General features: G+C 51.4%; 2 protein-coding genes across 2 annotated transcripts; both read left to right on the forward strand.

The window, feature by feature from the left end:
* Window positions 1-1,789: 1,789 nt before the first annotated feature.
* LOC144102538 (uncharacterized) lies at window positions 1,790-2,848 on the forward strand. Its single transcript, XM_077635786.1, has one exon. It carries the CDS (start codon window positions 1,790-1,792, stop codon window positions 2,846-2,848), a length of 1,059 nt encoding a protein of 352 aa, XP_077491912.1.
* Window positions 2,849-2,990: 142 nt separating this feature from the next.
* LOC144102539 (uncharacterized) lies at window positions 2,991-12,747 on the forward strand. Its single transcript, XM_077635787.1, has 2 exons — window positions 2,991-5,699; window positions 12,694-12,747. Exons 1-2 carry the CDS (start codon window positions 2,991-2,993, stop codon window positions 12,745-12,747), a joined length of 2,763 nt encoding a protein of 920 aa, XP_077491913.1.
* The last annotated feature ends 3,292 nt before the right edge of the window (window positions 12,748-16,039 follow it).

The raw sequence follows: 16,039 nt of genomic DNA on the forward strand, positions 1-16,039 counted from the left end.
GCGCGGGCGGACCACGCGGCGGGCGCCCGGATGGCGGGTGCCCGGATGAACCGGGCGGCGGTCTGCGGGGTCATCAGCCGGCTCGTTTGCCTGTCGCCGCTTTCCAGGAACGGCGCGGGAAAGGAGGAAAGGGAGGACTCGACCCGGCATCGGGACAGTGGTTGTGCGGGACGCTGAACGGAAAGGCCGTGTTTCCAACCTCTGCTGTAAAGTTTTCTTTTACCATTTGGCCAATTAAACAAGTTAAGTTTTACCGGATTATCTTTCTTCCTTGTGACCGGAAATATAGAACGCTTAAGTGGAGCACGTATTCTTTCACGTACAACAAGTTTGGTGCCGAAACCCGGGACTTCTGCTGTGGATTTGTGAGATCATCGCTACATCGCTCCAACGCTCACGATCAACGCATCCATTTCACGTAAGTCTCGGCAACGACGAATATCCATGTCATCAATCCGGTAAACTAATTGGCTAAACGAACTGTAGAAGAGAATGGAGCGCCTTTTAAAGAAACGAAGAGCATTACGCTTGCAAATTACGAAGCTTACCAACGAAACTGAGGAGCGACAAGCGTCCCACACGATTACAGAAGCTGTATCGTTCCACGCTCGACTCATTAAGCTGCAGCAACAGCTAGAGCACGTCAACGAAGAAATTGAGCCATTAGTACCGGAAGAAGATGCTGAAAACGAATATCAGCAAGTGTATGATTATCAAGACCGTATTACAGCGTGCCTTGCTGTACTGCAACTTCGAGTCGACAGTGGTTCGTCAACAACGGAGGCTGCCGTGAATTCGGCGGGCAGTGGCACTGCCATCCAAACGACCACGCCAGCCCCCATAACGACCACGTCGGTGAAGACGAGAGTAAAGCTGCCGAAAATTGAACTGATCAAATTCACCGGGCGGCGCTCGGACTGGCAAGCCTTTTGGGAAGTGTTTGAGCAGGTAGCGGATAAAAACGAAGACTTGACTGACACAGACAGGTTTCACTACCTGCGAGCATCGGTGACAGGTGATGCGGCTGCTGCGCTGGCGGGCCTTCCATCGACGTCACGATGTTACGACGCTATCCAACTCTTGAGGAAGCGGTTTGGAAACGAAGAACTTCTTGTGCAAGAACACCTCAAGAGTCTAATTGATTTGAAGCCGGTGCGTTCTTCAGATGATGTCCGTGGTCTTCGCCGTCTCTACGACACCTTGGCGGCGCACATCAGAGGACTGGAAGCGCTCGGACGGAAGTTGGACACCTTCAGTTCAATGCTACTTCCGATTGCACAACGAGCAATGCCACGCGACATTCTGCTAGACTCCAACCGAAGGTGCGTTGCCGACACCGACCGTCTCGCCAGAGAGCAACAAGGCTCCGTCTCCGATGCCTCATCGCACACTACGGACGAGACTGGAAAAGGTACCGTCTCTTCATTTTCTAAGTTACTCTCCTTTTTGAGAGTAGAGGTCGAAAGCAGAGAGAACTTGGCTGCACTGCAAGGCATGGACCTCTGTCGGCAACCTAAAGAAGGCACTAAAGAGAGTCACAAGCAGCTTCGTAAAACGCATGACAAGCATGTCCCATCCACAGCGATGTTGCATCAGAGCTCGAGCCCGCTGACCTGCTTCTTCTGTGACTGTAACGATCACCAAACGCACAACTGCGACGCCTCAAAAGGTCTAGAGGAGAAGAAACGACTTTTGCCGTTGCTTTAGGTGCACGAGAACTGGACATCGGTCACGAGCATGCCGCGTAAACCTGCAGTGCAACAAATGCCGCAAGAAGGATGCCAGCACGATGTGCGACCCGACGTACTCAAGTAACAGGCCACCCGAAGCGAACCGAACAGTGACTAATGCACAGATAAGCCTCCAAGCTACGACTACGGGAGACAGCTCCGCTCTCAAAAGAACAGTTTTGTTACAGACCACGACTGCGTTATGTAGTGGAGAAACTTCCAACGCGCAGGTGCGAGTCCTGTTCGACGGAGGAAGTCAGCGCTCCTACATCACCTCTGACACCTCACGGAAAATGGGATGCACGCTTCTCGGGCATGAAAGGCTGACTGTCGGTGTGTTCGGAGGCCACCAAGAGGAACGCGAGTTCCGAAGAGTCAGAGTTACGCTAAAGACGAGGCGCGGATGTGAGCGCGAGCTCGAAGAGTTGGAAACAGATGTAATTTGTGACCAGCCGATACCCTTGCCACCGGGAAATGTACTGCAAAAGTTGATATCCCTCGGGTACGAAGCAGCTGACTTCTCAACAGACAGCGGTGCAGAAAAGGTTGAGCTGCTCATCGGGTCTGATCATTTATGGGACTTCACGACGGGCAGATGTGTCAAATTAGAAAAACGACTGAGGGCAGTAGAAACATCAATTGGGTGGACTGTTCAAGGGCCTATTGAGAGTGATATCGAGCAGACAAACTGCCTCCACACCGTGACACTGCGAACTTCAGTGATTGAAAAAGAAACAACTGATATTCTGACCAAATTTTGGACCTTAGAATCAATTGGGGTGAATGAGAGCGAAGACAACGAAAAACCATGTGAGGCCTTGGAGTTTTTTGAGGACAACATCAAGCGAGACGGTAATCGTTATGAAGTTGCGTTGCCCTGGAAATCTGAGATTTCACTCGAGGACAACAAGGAAATTGCGCTGAAGCGACTCAGTCAGCTGGCCAACCGGCTCAGGAGGGCTCCTGACCTGCTCCAAGCGTATGACACGACCATTAGGCAGTATGGCGTCTCCGACATTGCAGAACGGGTAGAAGACGAGACCATCCGCAACCACTGCGTTTATCACGCCTCATCAAGTAGTCATTCGCGATTCCCGAAAACTGAGGGTCGTATTTGATGCTTCCTCCCGCGGAAAGAATTCCAAGAGTCTCAATGATAACTTAGAGACAGGACCCAACCTAACTGCGGACCTCGTGGGGCTCCTTCTTAATTTCCGCAAGTACCAAGTTGCACTTGTCGCTGACATCCAACAGGCCTTTATGCAAATTGCAATCCGAGAACAAGACAGAGACGCCCTTCGATTTTTTTGGTTCCGAGAGACCCCTCAGCCCGGTTCTCCGTTGCCTCCCATTGAAACGTGGCGCATGAAGCGAGTTCCGTTTGGAACCACTGCGAGCCCATTCTTACTCTCCGCTACTCTTCAGCACCACCTGAAATTGTGCGAGGAAGGTTTTCCCCACACCGCGAGCCAGATGCAGCAAGGCCTTTATGTAGATGACCTACTAACTGGTGCAGATGACGAAGAAGAGGCAGCGAAGCTATACACCAAGGCCAATGCAATCTTCCGCGCCGCCTCGATGAAGCTGCACAAGTGGTCGTCGAACAATGAGAGGCTGTGCCAGCTATTTGGGCAAGACTGTAACGAAACCAAGCCTCTGGGATTTGTGTCCGGTGTACTCAAGTTATTAGGACTGGCATGGGACCCCATTACAGATCGCCTGACCTTTGCGTCGTGCGTCACAGACGACACTGGTAAACCAGACACCAAACGATCCATGCTACAAACTACGGCACGGATTTACGACCCGTTGGGATGGCTGTCACCCTTTATCGTGCGCGCCAAGATCTTGTTTCAGAATCTGCGGCGACGAAACGTGGAGTGGGATAATCCCCTACCAAGTGATGTAGCCGAAAGGTGGCTTACATGGCACGGTGAATTAAAACACCTCTCTGAAGTACAGGTGCCGCGGTACTATGGGGCGGACGTAAACGGGCAGTCAACAAAGACGGATCTACACATCTTTGCAGACGCCAGTCCCGTGGCTTATGGGGCGGTCGCATACCTTACCATCGCCTCGGAGGACGGCCTGAATTCAACGGTCGTGATGAGCAAATCGAGAGTGGCCCCCCTGAAAGAACTCACTCTAGCGAGGCTGGAACTCATGGCATGTTTGCTCGCTGCTCGACTATGCAGCTACATCCTAAGCACGATCGGCCTGCACCCTGGTCGAGTAATTTTGTGGACCGACTCTGCGATAGCGCTCCACTGGATACGAGGAGATGCGGGACGCTGGCAGCAGTTTGTGCGAAACCGTGTATGCGAGATTCAGCGCGTCACCGGCGGCTATGAATGGAGGCACTGCCCAGGAAAAGAGAATCCTGCGGACCTCCTGACGCGCGGCGTTTCCGTTTCTCGCCTTGCGGCCAGCGACGTGTGGTGGACAGGGCGCCAGTGGCTCTGCAAACCTGATGGCGAGTGGCCACAGGGACTAGTACAGAACGCGTTCTCTGATGCGGAACTGGAGCTAAAACAGCCAACAAAGGCGCTGCCGGCCATGTCATCCCAAGTGCAATTCCCTTCATTAATGGACATTCAGCGCTACAGCTCCTTCATCAGACTGATCAGAGTCACAGCTTGGGTGCTCCGATTCGTCTCAAGGATGAGACGACGCAACGATGAAGTCGGAGCTCTTACCGCCGAAGAACTCGATCAGGCTGAAATATTTTGGATCCGCAACGAGCACAGGGAAGGCTTTCACAGAGAGCTAAAAAGCGTTCATAACCAGCAAGCTTTCCCCGTTGACTCTCCACTCAGAAATGCTTCTCTTATGGTGGACGACAAGGGAATCCTGAGAATTGATGGACGGCTACAACGTAGTCACCTGGACTATGACGCTAAGCATCCCGTCGTGATACCTAAGCAGAGCGACCTATCGAAGCTGCTTGCTCTTTACTGTCACCGCAAAGTGCTGCACGGAGGGATACGTTGCACCTTAACGCAGCTCAGGGAAAGGTATTGGGTGATCGGAGCGAGGCAGATGGTGAAGAGGACTCTAAAAGAATGTGTAACATGCCAATGGTTCAACGCTCAACCAGCAAATCAAGTGACTGCTCCACTACCTAAAGACCGCATAACCGAGGCCCAACCCTTTCAGGTGACCGGTGTTGATTTTGCCGGGCCACTCGTTGTCAAGGGGACCTCTCCAACCAAGTGCTATATAGCGCTGTTCACCTGCGCAGTCACTCGAGCTATCCATCTGGAACTGGTCAGCGATATGTCAGCGAGCTCATTCCTTCTCGCATTTCAAAGATTCACCGCCAGACGAGGACTTCCGAGCACCATCTACAGTGATAACGCTCTCACATTCAAGAAAGTGAACAAGGATTTGGGACGTCTCTGGGATGCGATGCGAAGTGGCCAGGTGCAAGAGTACATTGTAAGCGCTCGGGTTCAGTGGAAATTCATTGTAGAACGCGGACCCTGGTGGAGTGGCTTCTACGAGCGTCTTGTCGGACTGACGAAGCAAGCGTTGAAGAAGACTCTCGGAAGAGGCTACCTTACACTTGAGGAAATGACAACTACGCTGACCGAAGTGGAAGCTGTACTGAATTCCCGCCCACTTACACACGTTTACTCAGAGTCAAATGAACCGGAGCCCCTTTGCCCTGCTATGTTTCTTACCGGAAAACGACTGACCTCTCTACCCGCACTACAACGAAAGGAAATCGCCGCTCTGACCTGTGACCACCTGCGACATATCTCGACTCGTGATAAAGCGTTGGAGGGGTTCTGGAAGCGCTGGTGCTCTGAATACTTAAAGGAGTTGCAGCTGACACATTCCAAAGGCGATCAGCGTGGAAGACAAGTTGACATTGGCGATGTGGTCCTCTTAAAAGAAGCTCTGCAGCCGCGCCAAATGTGGAAGCTTGGAATGATTGAAAGGGCTTTCACTGGAAGAGACAACAAGGCAAGAGCTTTTGAGGTCCGAATGCCAGGTGGGGGCAAGACTTCGGCGGCCGATTCAACTTATATACCCTTTGGAACTCTCCGGCTAACAAATACTTCCATCATTTGGGGGGGAGTGTGTCGGAGACAAAGAGTTGAGACGGCGCCGTGCGGTGCGCGATGTTATCGGCCAACGAACCCAGGACGGCGGGAGTGCTGTGTGTGTGTGTGTGTGTGTGTGTGTGTGTGTGTGTGTGTGTGTGTGTGTGTGTGTGTGTGTGTGTGTGTGTGTGTGTGTGTGTGTGTGTGTGTGTGTGTGTGTGTGTGTGTGTGTGTGTGTGTGTGTGTGTGTGTGTGTGTGTGTGTGTGTGTATGTGCGCGCGGGCGGACCAGGCGGCGGGCGCCCGGATGAACCGGGCGGCGGTCTGCGGGGTCATCGGCCGGTTCGTTTGCCTGTCGCCGCTTTTCAGGAACGGCGCGGGAAAGGAGGAAAGGGAGGACTCGGCCCGGCATCGGGACAGTGGTTGTGCGGGACGCTGAACGGAAAGGCCGTGTTTCCAACCTCTGCTGTAAAGTTTTCTTTTACCATTCGGCCAATTAAACAAGTTAAGTTTTACCGGATTATCTTTATTCCTTGTGACCGGAAATATAGAACGCATACGTGGAGCACATATTCTTTCACGTACAACACTCTCTATCCTAGACTGTTTAAAGAATAACAGAAGCAAAATACAAATTATTACATTCATTTATTGCACTCAAGCACTAATATACATGAGCACTGCAAGATATGCATCATACATCAAAATATATTACGGAGAACAATAGGGGAACAGAATGCTCCCTTCCGCACAGAAGCCCTAGCCCCTTCAGTTCCCTCTTAATAACTATGATTGACAAACAGAAACTGTCTAACGATTTTATATCCTTTATGCAAAGGCCTGATCCACCAAGAATAAATGCTATTGTCTGTAGGCATTAGAGATAAAAATGGCTTTTTCTTATTAATATGAAATCTCAACATATATATATTGTAACGGGGGGTTTGTTACGAGGTACTGGGGCGACGGGAACGGCAACGGCAGCAGTCTGGGATCAGATCGGCAAAAGACACACAAGCGTAGCGCTGGCAAAAACTCTCGAGAACACTGTCACCTCGTCTTCTTCTTTTCAAATCATCCGACGCATCTTCTTCTTTAGCCTTACAATCACCCCGGGGACAAGAGGAGCCATCCTGGCGACTTAGGATGATGGCAAGACGGCGGGGTCGTAGTAGGGCTTGAGGCGCTGGACATGAACGGTCTCCCGTCCTCGGCGGCGGAGATCAGGAGACGGCGTGAGGGGTTCCACGATATAATTAACCGGAGAGGTGCGCTCCAGCACACGGTAGGGACCATGGTACTTCGCAAGAAATTTTGAGGAGAGACCGGGAGTTCCTGAAGGGATCCAGAGCCACACAAGTGCACCAGAAGTGTAGTTCGGTGGGGTTTGGTCTTGGCCGAGGCGGGAGCGCTGGCGATGCTGGGTGTCCGTGGTGAGTGACCGGGCAATTTGGCGGCAGGCTTCGGCGTGTTGCGCGGCGTCGGAAACAGGCCGATATTCGGATTCATCAGGGCGGTAAGGGAGGATAGTGTCGATAGTAGCAGAGGGTTGGCGGCCGTAAAGTAGGAAGAAAGGAGAGAATCCGGTGGTAGACTGCGTAGCGGTATTGTACGCATAGGTAACGTACGGAAGGACGAGATCCCAATTCGTGTGGTCAGAAGCGACGTACTTGGAGAGCATGTCTCCGAGTGTGCGGTTAAATCGCTCAGTGAGGCCATTGGTCTGCGGATGATAGGCGGTGGTAGTTCGGTGAATCGTGTTGCACTCTTTGAGAAGCGCCTTCACCACCTCAGATAAGAACACGCGGCCTCGGTCACTGAGCAGTTCACGAGGTGCACCGTGGCGAAGGATGAATCGGTGCAAAATGAAGGAGGCGACGTCCGTCGCTTTGGCAGCCGGAAGGGCAGCAGTTTCGGCATATCGTGTAAGGTGATCCACCGCTACTACAGCCCAACGGTTGCCGTCTGCAGTGTATGGAAGCGGACCGTATAAATCAATGCCAACGCGGTCGAACGGGCGTGGAGGGCATGGTAACGGCTGCAGCTCAGCAGCAGAACGATGGGGAGGTGTCTTGCGACGTTGGCAGGGAATGCATGCGCGCACGTACTTCATGATAAAGGTGTACATTCCGCGCCAGTAGTAGCGCAGCCGTATGCGGGTGTAGGTCTTGAAAACGCCCGCGTGACCGCTGTGGGGGGCAGCATGGAAGTATGCGCATATCTCCGAGCGTAAGTGACGTGGAATAACGAGCAGCCACTTGCGACCTTCGGAGTTGTAGTTACGGCGATAAAGTAGGGTGTCACGGATCGCAAAATGGGCAGCTTGGCGGCGGAGCGCACGTGACGGTGAAGCAGCCGTCGGGTTGGCGAGAAAGTCGAGAAGGGAAGCGATCCAGGGATCCATGCGTTGCGCTGAAGGCATGTCGCTGAGGCGAAGCAAGGGCAGAGAAGCGTCGGAGGTGGAAAGGCTGGCGATCTCGGCTGGAAGGGGGCAGCGTGACAGTGCATCGGCGTCTTGATGCTTGCGGCCGGTGCGATACACGACGCGGATATCATATTCTTGCAAGCGAAGGGCCCACCTAGCGAGGCGGCCGGAGGGGTCTTTCAGGTTGCAAAGCCAACAGAGCGCATGGTGGTCGGTCACAACGTCAAAAGGGCGCCCATAAATGTACGGTCGAAACTTCGCGAGGGCCCATACAATCGCCAAACACTCTTTTTCAGTTACGGAGTAGTTGCGTTCTGCTGGTGTGAGTGTGCGGCTAGCATAAGCAACGACGTATTCGTCAAAGCCAGGTTTTCGTTGGGCGAGGACAGCGCCGAGGCCAACACCGCTGGCGTCCGTGTGCACTTCGGTAGGAGCGGCCGAGTCGAAATGGCGCAGAATGGGCGGCGCCGTGAGGAGACGGCGCAAGGTGGTGTATGCGTCGTCGCACGCTGGAGACCACAGTGATAAATCAGCACTTCCAGACAGCAGTTGAGTCAAAGGCGCAGCAATGGACGCAAAGTTGCGAATAAACCGGCGGAAATATGAGCACAAACCCAGGAAGCTGCGCAGGTCTTTGATGGAGGTAGGTTTGGGAAAGTCAACCACAGCACGAAGTTTCGCTGGGTCGGGACTGACGCCCTGCTTAGAGACAACATGACCTAAGATGGTTAATTGACGAGCGGCAAAACGGCATTTTTTTAAGTTCAACTGCAGGCCGGCGTCAGAGAGGCAGGTCAAGACGTGCTTCAAACGGGAGAGGTGGGTGTCAAAGTCCGGGGAAAAGACCACAATGTCGTCGAGGTAGCAAAGGCATGTCTTCCACTTAAGTCCGCGCAAAATGGTGTCCATCATCCTCTCAAAAGTCGCGGGGGCGTTACAAAGCCCGAAGGGCATCACCGTAAATTCATACAAGCCATCCGGTGTCACAAAGGCGGTTTTGGGGCGATCGGCTTCTTTCATAGGAACTTGCCAGTACCCGGAACGCAAATCAAGAGATGAAAAGAGTTCGGCCCCTTGCAAAGAGTCCAGAGCGTCGTCTATGCGCGGGAGGGGATAGACATCTTTGCGCGTAATCTTATTAAGGCGGCGGTAATCTACACAGAAGCGTATGGAGCCATCCTTCTTTTTGACGAGCACCACAGGCAACGCCCATGGGCTGCTTGAGGGCTGAATGACGCCACTCTGGAGCATCTTGTCGACTTGGTCTTCAATAACTTGGCGCTCGGCGACAGACACACGATAGGGACGTTGTCGCAGCGGTGCGTGGTCACCTGTGTCGATGGCATGGGTGACAGTGGAAGTTTGGCCCAAGGAACTTTGATGTGAGTCAAATGATGAGCGAAACTGATTAAGTAAAGTGAGAAGCTGTGCCCTTTGCGGCGCTGGAAGGTTGTCGTCGATGGAGCGAAGGAATGCTTCGGTTGAGGAGGGATCGGGCGCAGTAGTAGGTGGGCTGAGTGCGGCTATGGAGAGGTGCGGCGCGTCGTCCGTCTCTTCGCGGATGAGCAGAGACGCGAATGGTTGTACCGTGCCGAGACATTCACCTAGGCGCAAGGCGTTGGGGAACGAGAATGGGTTAGACACGAGCAGTACGGAGAGGCCAGCGGATATAGTCAGTACAGCGTATGGCAGAGGCAGACACTTGCGGTGCAGAAAGATAGGGGACGGAGTGAAGAGGACAGTGTCGTCGCGAAGAGGGCCGCAAGAGAGGGGTACGAGGACTGAAGAGCAGGGAGGCAGGTCAATGTCTTCGGCAACTAGGGCCTTAACACAGGCACCAGGAGGGGCAGTGTTCAAGACAGCTTCGGGCAGCTGAGAGATCTCGACTTCAGCTCGAGCACAATCGATGATAGCAGCATGGCGCGATAGGAAATCCCAGCCCAGGATAACAGCATGAGAACAGCAGGGCAGTACGACGAATTCGACGGCATAAATGGTCCCCTGGATTACAACGCGAGCGGTACACGCTGCTGACGGCTGGATGTTCTGAGCGCTGGCGGTGCGCAGTGAGAGTCCAGCAATTGGCGTCCTTACTTTTCTTAAAGAACTACACAGCTTTGCGTCCATGACGGAAACGGCAGCACCAGTGTCGACAAGCGCCATGACAGAAACGCTGTCGACGGAAATTTCAATGAGGTTAGCGGCTGACGGATGAGGCCTTTCGAAGTTCGTTGTGGACGCAGTTCTCGCCTCAGGAACTGCGGCGCCTAGTTTTCCTCCTGGTTAGCGGTGGGGCGACGTCGCATAGGCGAAATAGACCGGCGTCGTGGAGAAGAGGGCCGGCGGCTGGAGAGGGTAGAACGGTCCGGCGAGGAAGTACGACTTTGCGGCGGCGCAGCTGGTACAGAGTACTGACTCGGTGGGGGCCAGTACCCAGGAGCTTGGCGAGGAATTTCCGCGTCCGGGAGACGACGGCGGCAATGCCGAGCTACATGACCTGGGAGACCACAAAAGAAGCAAATCGGCCGATTGTCCGTTGTGCGCCAGGAATCGCTGACCCTTGGAGTAGGTCGTCGGTAAGCCACTGGCCCTCGCAAATGCGCCGGAGGCGCACTATAGATTGGCGGCTGCGGTCTTGCTACGACATCGGCATATGTCACTGGAGCCGCGACAGGAGGCGGTCTCGCGACGGCTTCGGCATATGTGAGCGGAGCCGCCACAGGTTGTGGTCTGGCGACAACGTCAGCGTATGTCAGCGGAACCGTGACAGGTGGTGACGGATGAGCCGGTGGAAGAGCCTCAGCAACTTGCTCTTGAATTGTATGTCGGAGCGCTGGAGTCAGATATGATGGTCGGTCGTGAGCGCTCGGCAGAAAGGAAAGTTGACGTGCCACTTCTTCCCGCACGAAGTCTTTAATCTGCTGTAGCAGCGAGGGGTCAGGAGCAGGCGTGAGCCCAGCGAGCGACTCAACCTGCTGTGGCCGCTGGCGTGTCAGAATCCGCTGCTTGCGCAACTGCTCAAAGCTTTGACACAGCGTGACGACTTCAGCAACGGTACGCAAGTCGCGCGCTAGCACCCCCTCCAAATGTAACGGGGGGTTTGTTACGAGGTACTGGGGCGACGGGAACGGCAACGGCAGCAGTCTGGGATCAGATCGGCAAAAGACACACAAGCGTAGCGCTGGCAAAAACTCTCGAGAACACTGTCACCTCGTCTTCTTCTTTTCAAATCATCCGACGCATCTTCTTCTTTAGCCTTACAATCTATATATATTCCCGCGAATATTTGCAGTGTTTGTTCATTCTTCAAATCTTCCGCCACACCACTTTATCGCTTTGTTTGCAATGCAAGACGCGACTAGATTTATCTCGATGGATCACATCCAGGCAGAACTGATTCTACGTTGTTCCGGAATGTTCTAGTAACTTTGCACGCTTTATCTCGAAAGTTCACTATCAGCTTTAAATTGAGCACGGCCGACAGCGGCGGGCAATCTGTTCGACGACCGCCGAGCACGCTTGTCGCTTCGCCGCTGCCGAGTGATTCAGTCCAATTTGGGCGCAAGTCAACCCAATAAAAAGTTTTCTTTTAGAAGAACTTTTATCCGTCTTCATCGCTGCTTCAATTACCGACACCACTACGTGACATCTGGTGGAGGTGCGGGGTAACCTTCCATGTTCTGGACGCCCCCTTCAAGTTGTGACGCCAGCCCTCAGCGCTTCGTCTTCGCACCCGAGGATGAGCCAGCAGCTCAGCGAGCCACCCGACGTCTCCAGGGAGAGGAGCCTTGAGTTCGAGATCCTGCCGGACCGTACCGGACAGCGAAAAGACGCTGCTACTTTTACTGCTATCCTCCCCACAGCCACAAGCAGCGACTCTGATGGATGTGGTACGGGAAGAAGTGCAACAGGCACTTGGTACCCCGACGGCCACAGAACCCCAGGCCATGACCTAAGCCGCTGCAGTAAGGACTCCTCAGCCCCAGCGACAAGCCCTGCATCCTGTCCGACATGAACAACTTGTTCCCAAACGCCACCTCCCTGCCCCCGCCTGCCCAGCCTACGATCGACACTCAAGCCCCAGGAAATGCGACGCCTGGTGGACTTCTGAGAAACGGCCGTTATGCTTCCATTGTGGTGAGGCCGGCCATATTCTTTGTCACTGCCCGTACCGACTTATCGGTCTTCGAGGATTTGCCGTTAACAACCCACGACCACGCTTCAGCCAACATCCGCAGGATATCGACGAGTACCGGCATCAAGAGGAGTACACGCTGAACCGCTTTTCGCGCTCACCATCGCTGTCAACCTCGCGCTTTGCGTCGCCATGCCGCAGCTACGCAGCCGCAGTACGAGGAAGGACTCCCAGCCCCCGTAGGGGAAACTAAGGACAGCAACCTCTGGAGGCGAGGTTGCTCACGAGCGAAACACCAAAGATCCTCCACCGACCATGCCCCATGAAGACGCTGCACCCGCGACGCCGCATGCAGAACCTGCAGAACCTGCACAACCTACACTTGCTGCACCGACGCTGCACAAAGTGACAACCCCGACCACGACGCAAACTGCCTTCAAAACGACGCCACCACCCAGAAAAGCTTCGACCAGACGCCCCACCCGCGGCTCGCATACGCGACGAAGCCGTGACCCGACGCCGAGAGCGACATGCAATGAGAGCCAGGACCACCAACTTAGAAGTGACTATCGATGGCCCGAAAGTTACCGCTCTAGTCGACACAGGAGCCAAGTACTCAGTGATGAATGGAACATTCGCTGCGCAGCTGAGAAAAGTTACAACGGCTTGGGACGGCGCACAAATTCGCACCACAGGAAGCCACCTCATTACGCCATCAGGACAATGCAGAGAGTGAGTGACTGTCAAAAGACATACCTATCCTGCGACCTTTGTTGTGCTACCGCAACGCTCCCGCGAAGTGATCTTGGGTATGGATTTCATTAATGAGCATCAGGCAATCATCGGCCTGCGATCCAAGCTGATCACGGTTTCGACGGACGAAGCCATCACTTCAATGAAAACTTGGGAAGATCACGTTGCCCTGAGTGTCGTGGAGGAAGACGTGAGCGTCCCACCCTGTTCAAGCGTTATCGTGACCGTAGGCGCCACGAAAGCCATTAAAGCTGAAGCTATCATCGAGGGGAACATGCAGTTGCTTCTAGACCGAGCAATCAGCATCGCACATTTCCGCAATGGTCAGGCCAAAGTACTGCTAACTTCAGCGAAGAATACCGGCACATTAACAGAGGAACGACGATTGCTTTCTTTGACGAAATATCCGACGTACGAGACTCCTTCGCCCTTTCCGACCCCTCCACAGAAGACTCGCCTGACCAAGAGAACTCGCCCACTTTCGACATCAACCCAGCCCTGCCCCATAACAGACAAGACCAGATCCGCAATCTGCTTCGAAGCTACAGTGAGTGTTTTTCGACATCGCCAAAAGTCCGACAAACGCCAATTGCCAAGCATCGCATTATAAAGGAACAACACGTCAGACCTCTCCGTCAAAGCACCTACCGTGCGTCACCGCGAAAACGACAAGCCATCCGGCACCAAGTCGTAGAAATGCTTCGCAATGATGTTATCTAGCCTTCAAACAGCCCATGGGCGGCACCGGTTGTTCTAGTGAGAAAGAAAGACGGCGCACTTCGATTCTGCGTTGATTACAGCCGCTTGAACAACATCACAAATAAGGGCATCTACCCCCTCCCCGCATCGACGACACAGTGGACCGCCTCTGCTACGCCAAATATTTCTCATCGATGGACCTCAAGAACGGCTACTGGCAAATTGAGGTCGATGAAAGAGATCACGAGAAGATCGCGTGACAATATATATATCAGAGGTGATTTCTTGGCAACTGATTGATCAATGCAAGAAAATATCAGCAGAAATTGAAAACATAACAGGATTTAATTCACGACATTTTTGTAGAAGCAGCCTTTTTTGAGACTACTACAGCATTTGAAACAAACGCTGTGTGCTTCGAATGCTGTAGTACACTTGAAAAAGGCTGGTCCTCTAGTTGAGATGTCATGGATTAAATCCTGTTATTTTCTTATATACGAGGTGTTTCAGGGAAGATTAAGCAATTCTCAAAAAAACAGGTTTTTTGAGGTAAAGATATGGCTTTTCAACACAGTATTACCAGTTTTGGCGGGAACCAGAAAACTGGCGAATTGTCTTGAGTAGTTAGCTGGTTAACAAATTTTTAATAGAGTGATTCTATGAGAGATCAAACTGCTTAAATATTTCAATTTTTAAATATTCTTGATTATGTTGTGCATTGTGCACACATTCAGCAGACCAAGAGTGAATTTAGTTTCATGAAAATGCAAATATTTCAGGAGAAAGAAACTGTAAATGGCGTTATGGCAGAAGCAGCGTTTTTACATAAAACTCAATTTCACGAATTTGTTTGATGTAGGAATAAAAATATAAAAGCCATGATGGATATATTTTGCGTGCTAAGGAAGAGTATGTAAGACTTATTTCCACCATTGTGAAGACGTCGCTTACTAGACAAAATTTTGAAAAGACAAGTCTCAAATGAGGCAATTTTCAAGGTTTTCTTTCTCTGCAAATATAAAGCAGATCTTCAAATTTGCACAATGGATAAGCATCAAGTGCTAAAAAAGTGTACTAACTCTCATTTTTATATAATACAGAGAAGTGCAAGAAGTATTGCCCTAAATCTGGTACTTTTGAATAAAATAGTGCTTTCAAGAACATCACCAATTTTTCTTTAAACTGCTGAAATCAGTCTCTCGGAGGCAAAAAAGAATACCAAAGAACATGCTGCATTATGTTGTTTCTAACAATGACATCCAAGCTAAAACTTGTAGCTTTCTGAGCATCGGCAGGAGCGTTGTTACCTGCACTCGACGATAGTGGTGCTACCGAACCCTGGTTACACCCCAGATCGGTGTTTGTCCACAAAAAAAAAATTAGGTATGCTCTCTCTTGATAGAAAATGTTTCAGTCTTGGGATCTTGGAGAAATTTAGAGCAGCGGGGGGCGTGTTTGCTGCTTCCGCGCCCTCAATTAAGAACTCCTGCGGACGCTCAAAAAGCTACAAGTTTGAGCTTGGATATCATTGTTAGAAACAAAATAATGCAATACGCTCGTTCGTATTCTTTTTCACCTCCTTCTAGAGACTTGTTTCAGGAGTTTTCAAAAAAACTGAAGATGGGTTTTTTCCTTTGATTTGTAAAAACACTACTATATTCATAAATGACAGATTTAGGGCAATACTTCTTGCACTTCCCTGTATTATATAAAAATGAAAGTTTGTACACTTTATTAGCACCTCGATGCTTATCCAATCTGCAAATTTGAAGATGTGCTTTATACCTGCGGAGAAATAATTCTTGAAAATAGCCTCGCTTGAGACTTGTAGTTTTCAAAATTTTTTCTAGTAAGTGACAACTTCCTCAAAATGGTGGAAATAAGCCCAACATATTCCTTCTCACCTGTACGTTTAGCTCGAAAAATACATCATGGCTTTCTTATCTAGATGTTTACGTCATTGCAACTTTGCGAAATTGAGCTGTGCTTGAAAATTCTGCCATCGCCACGACGTCGTTTATTTTAGTTTTTACTTTTTCTCCTGAAATAGTAGCATTTTCACAAAACGAAATTCACTGTTGAGCTACTGAACAATGTGTGCATAATATATAAAATAGTAAAAAAATTTAAAATTTTAAATATTTAGACTGTTTGCTCTCTCGTGGAATCATCCAATTACAAACCTTTTAACTATTAAAGTTAGGCGTCTAGTTGCAATTAAGAAATTTGCAGCCGGTCATTAGTAATAG

This window comes from Amblyomma americanum, chromosome 8 (genome assembly GCF_052857255.1).
Source record: "Amblyomma americanum isolate KBUSLIRL-KWMA chromosome 8, ASM5285725v1, whole genome shotgun sequence".
NCBI lineage: Eukaryota > Metazoa > Arthropoda > Arachnida > Ixodida > Ixodidae > Amblyomma > Amblyomma americanum.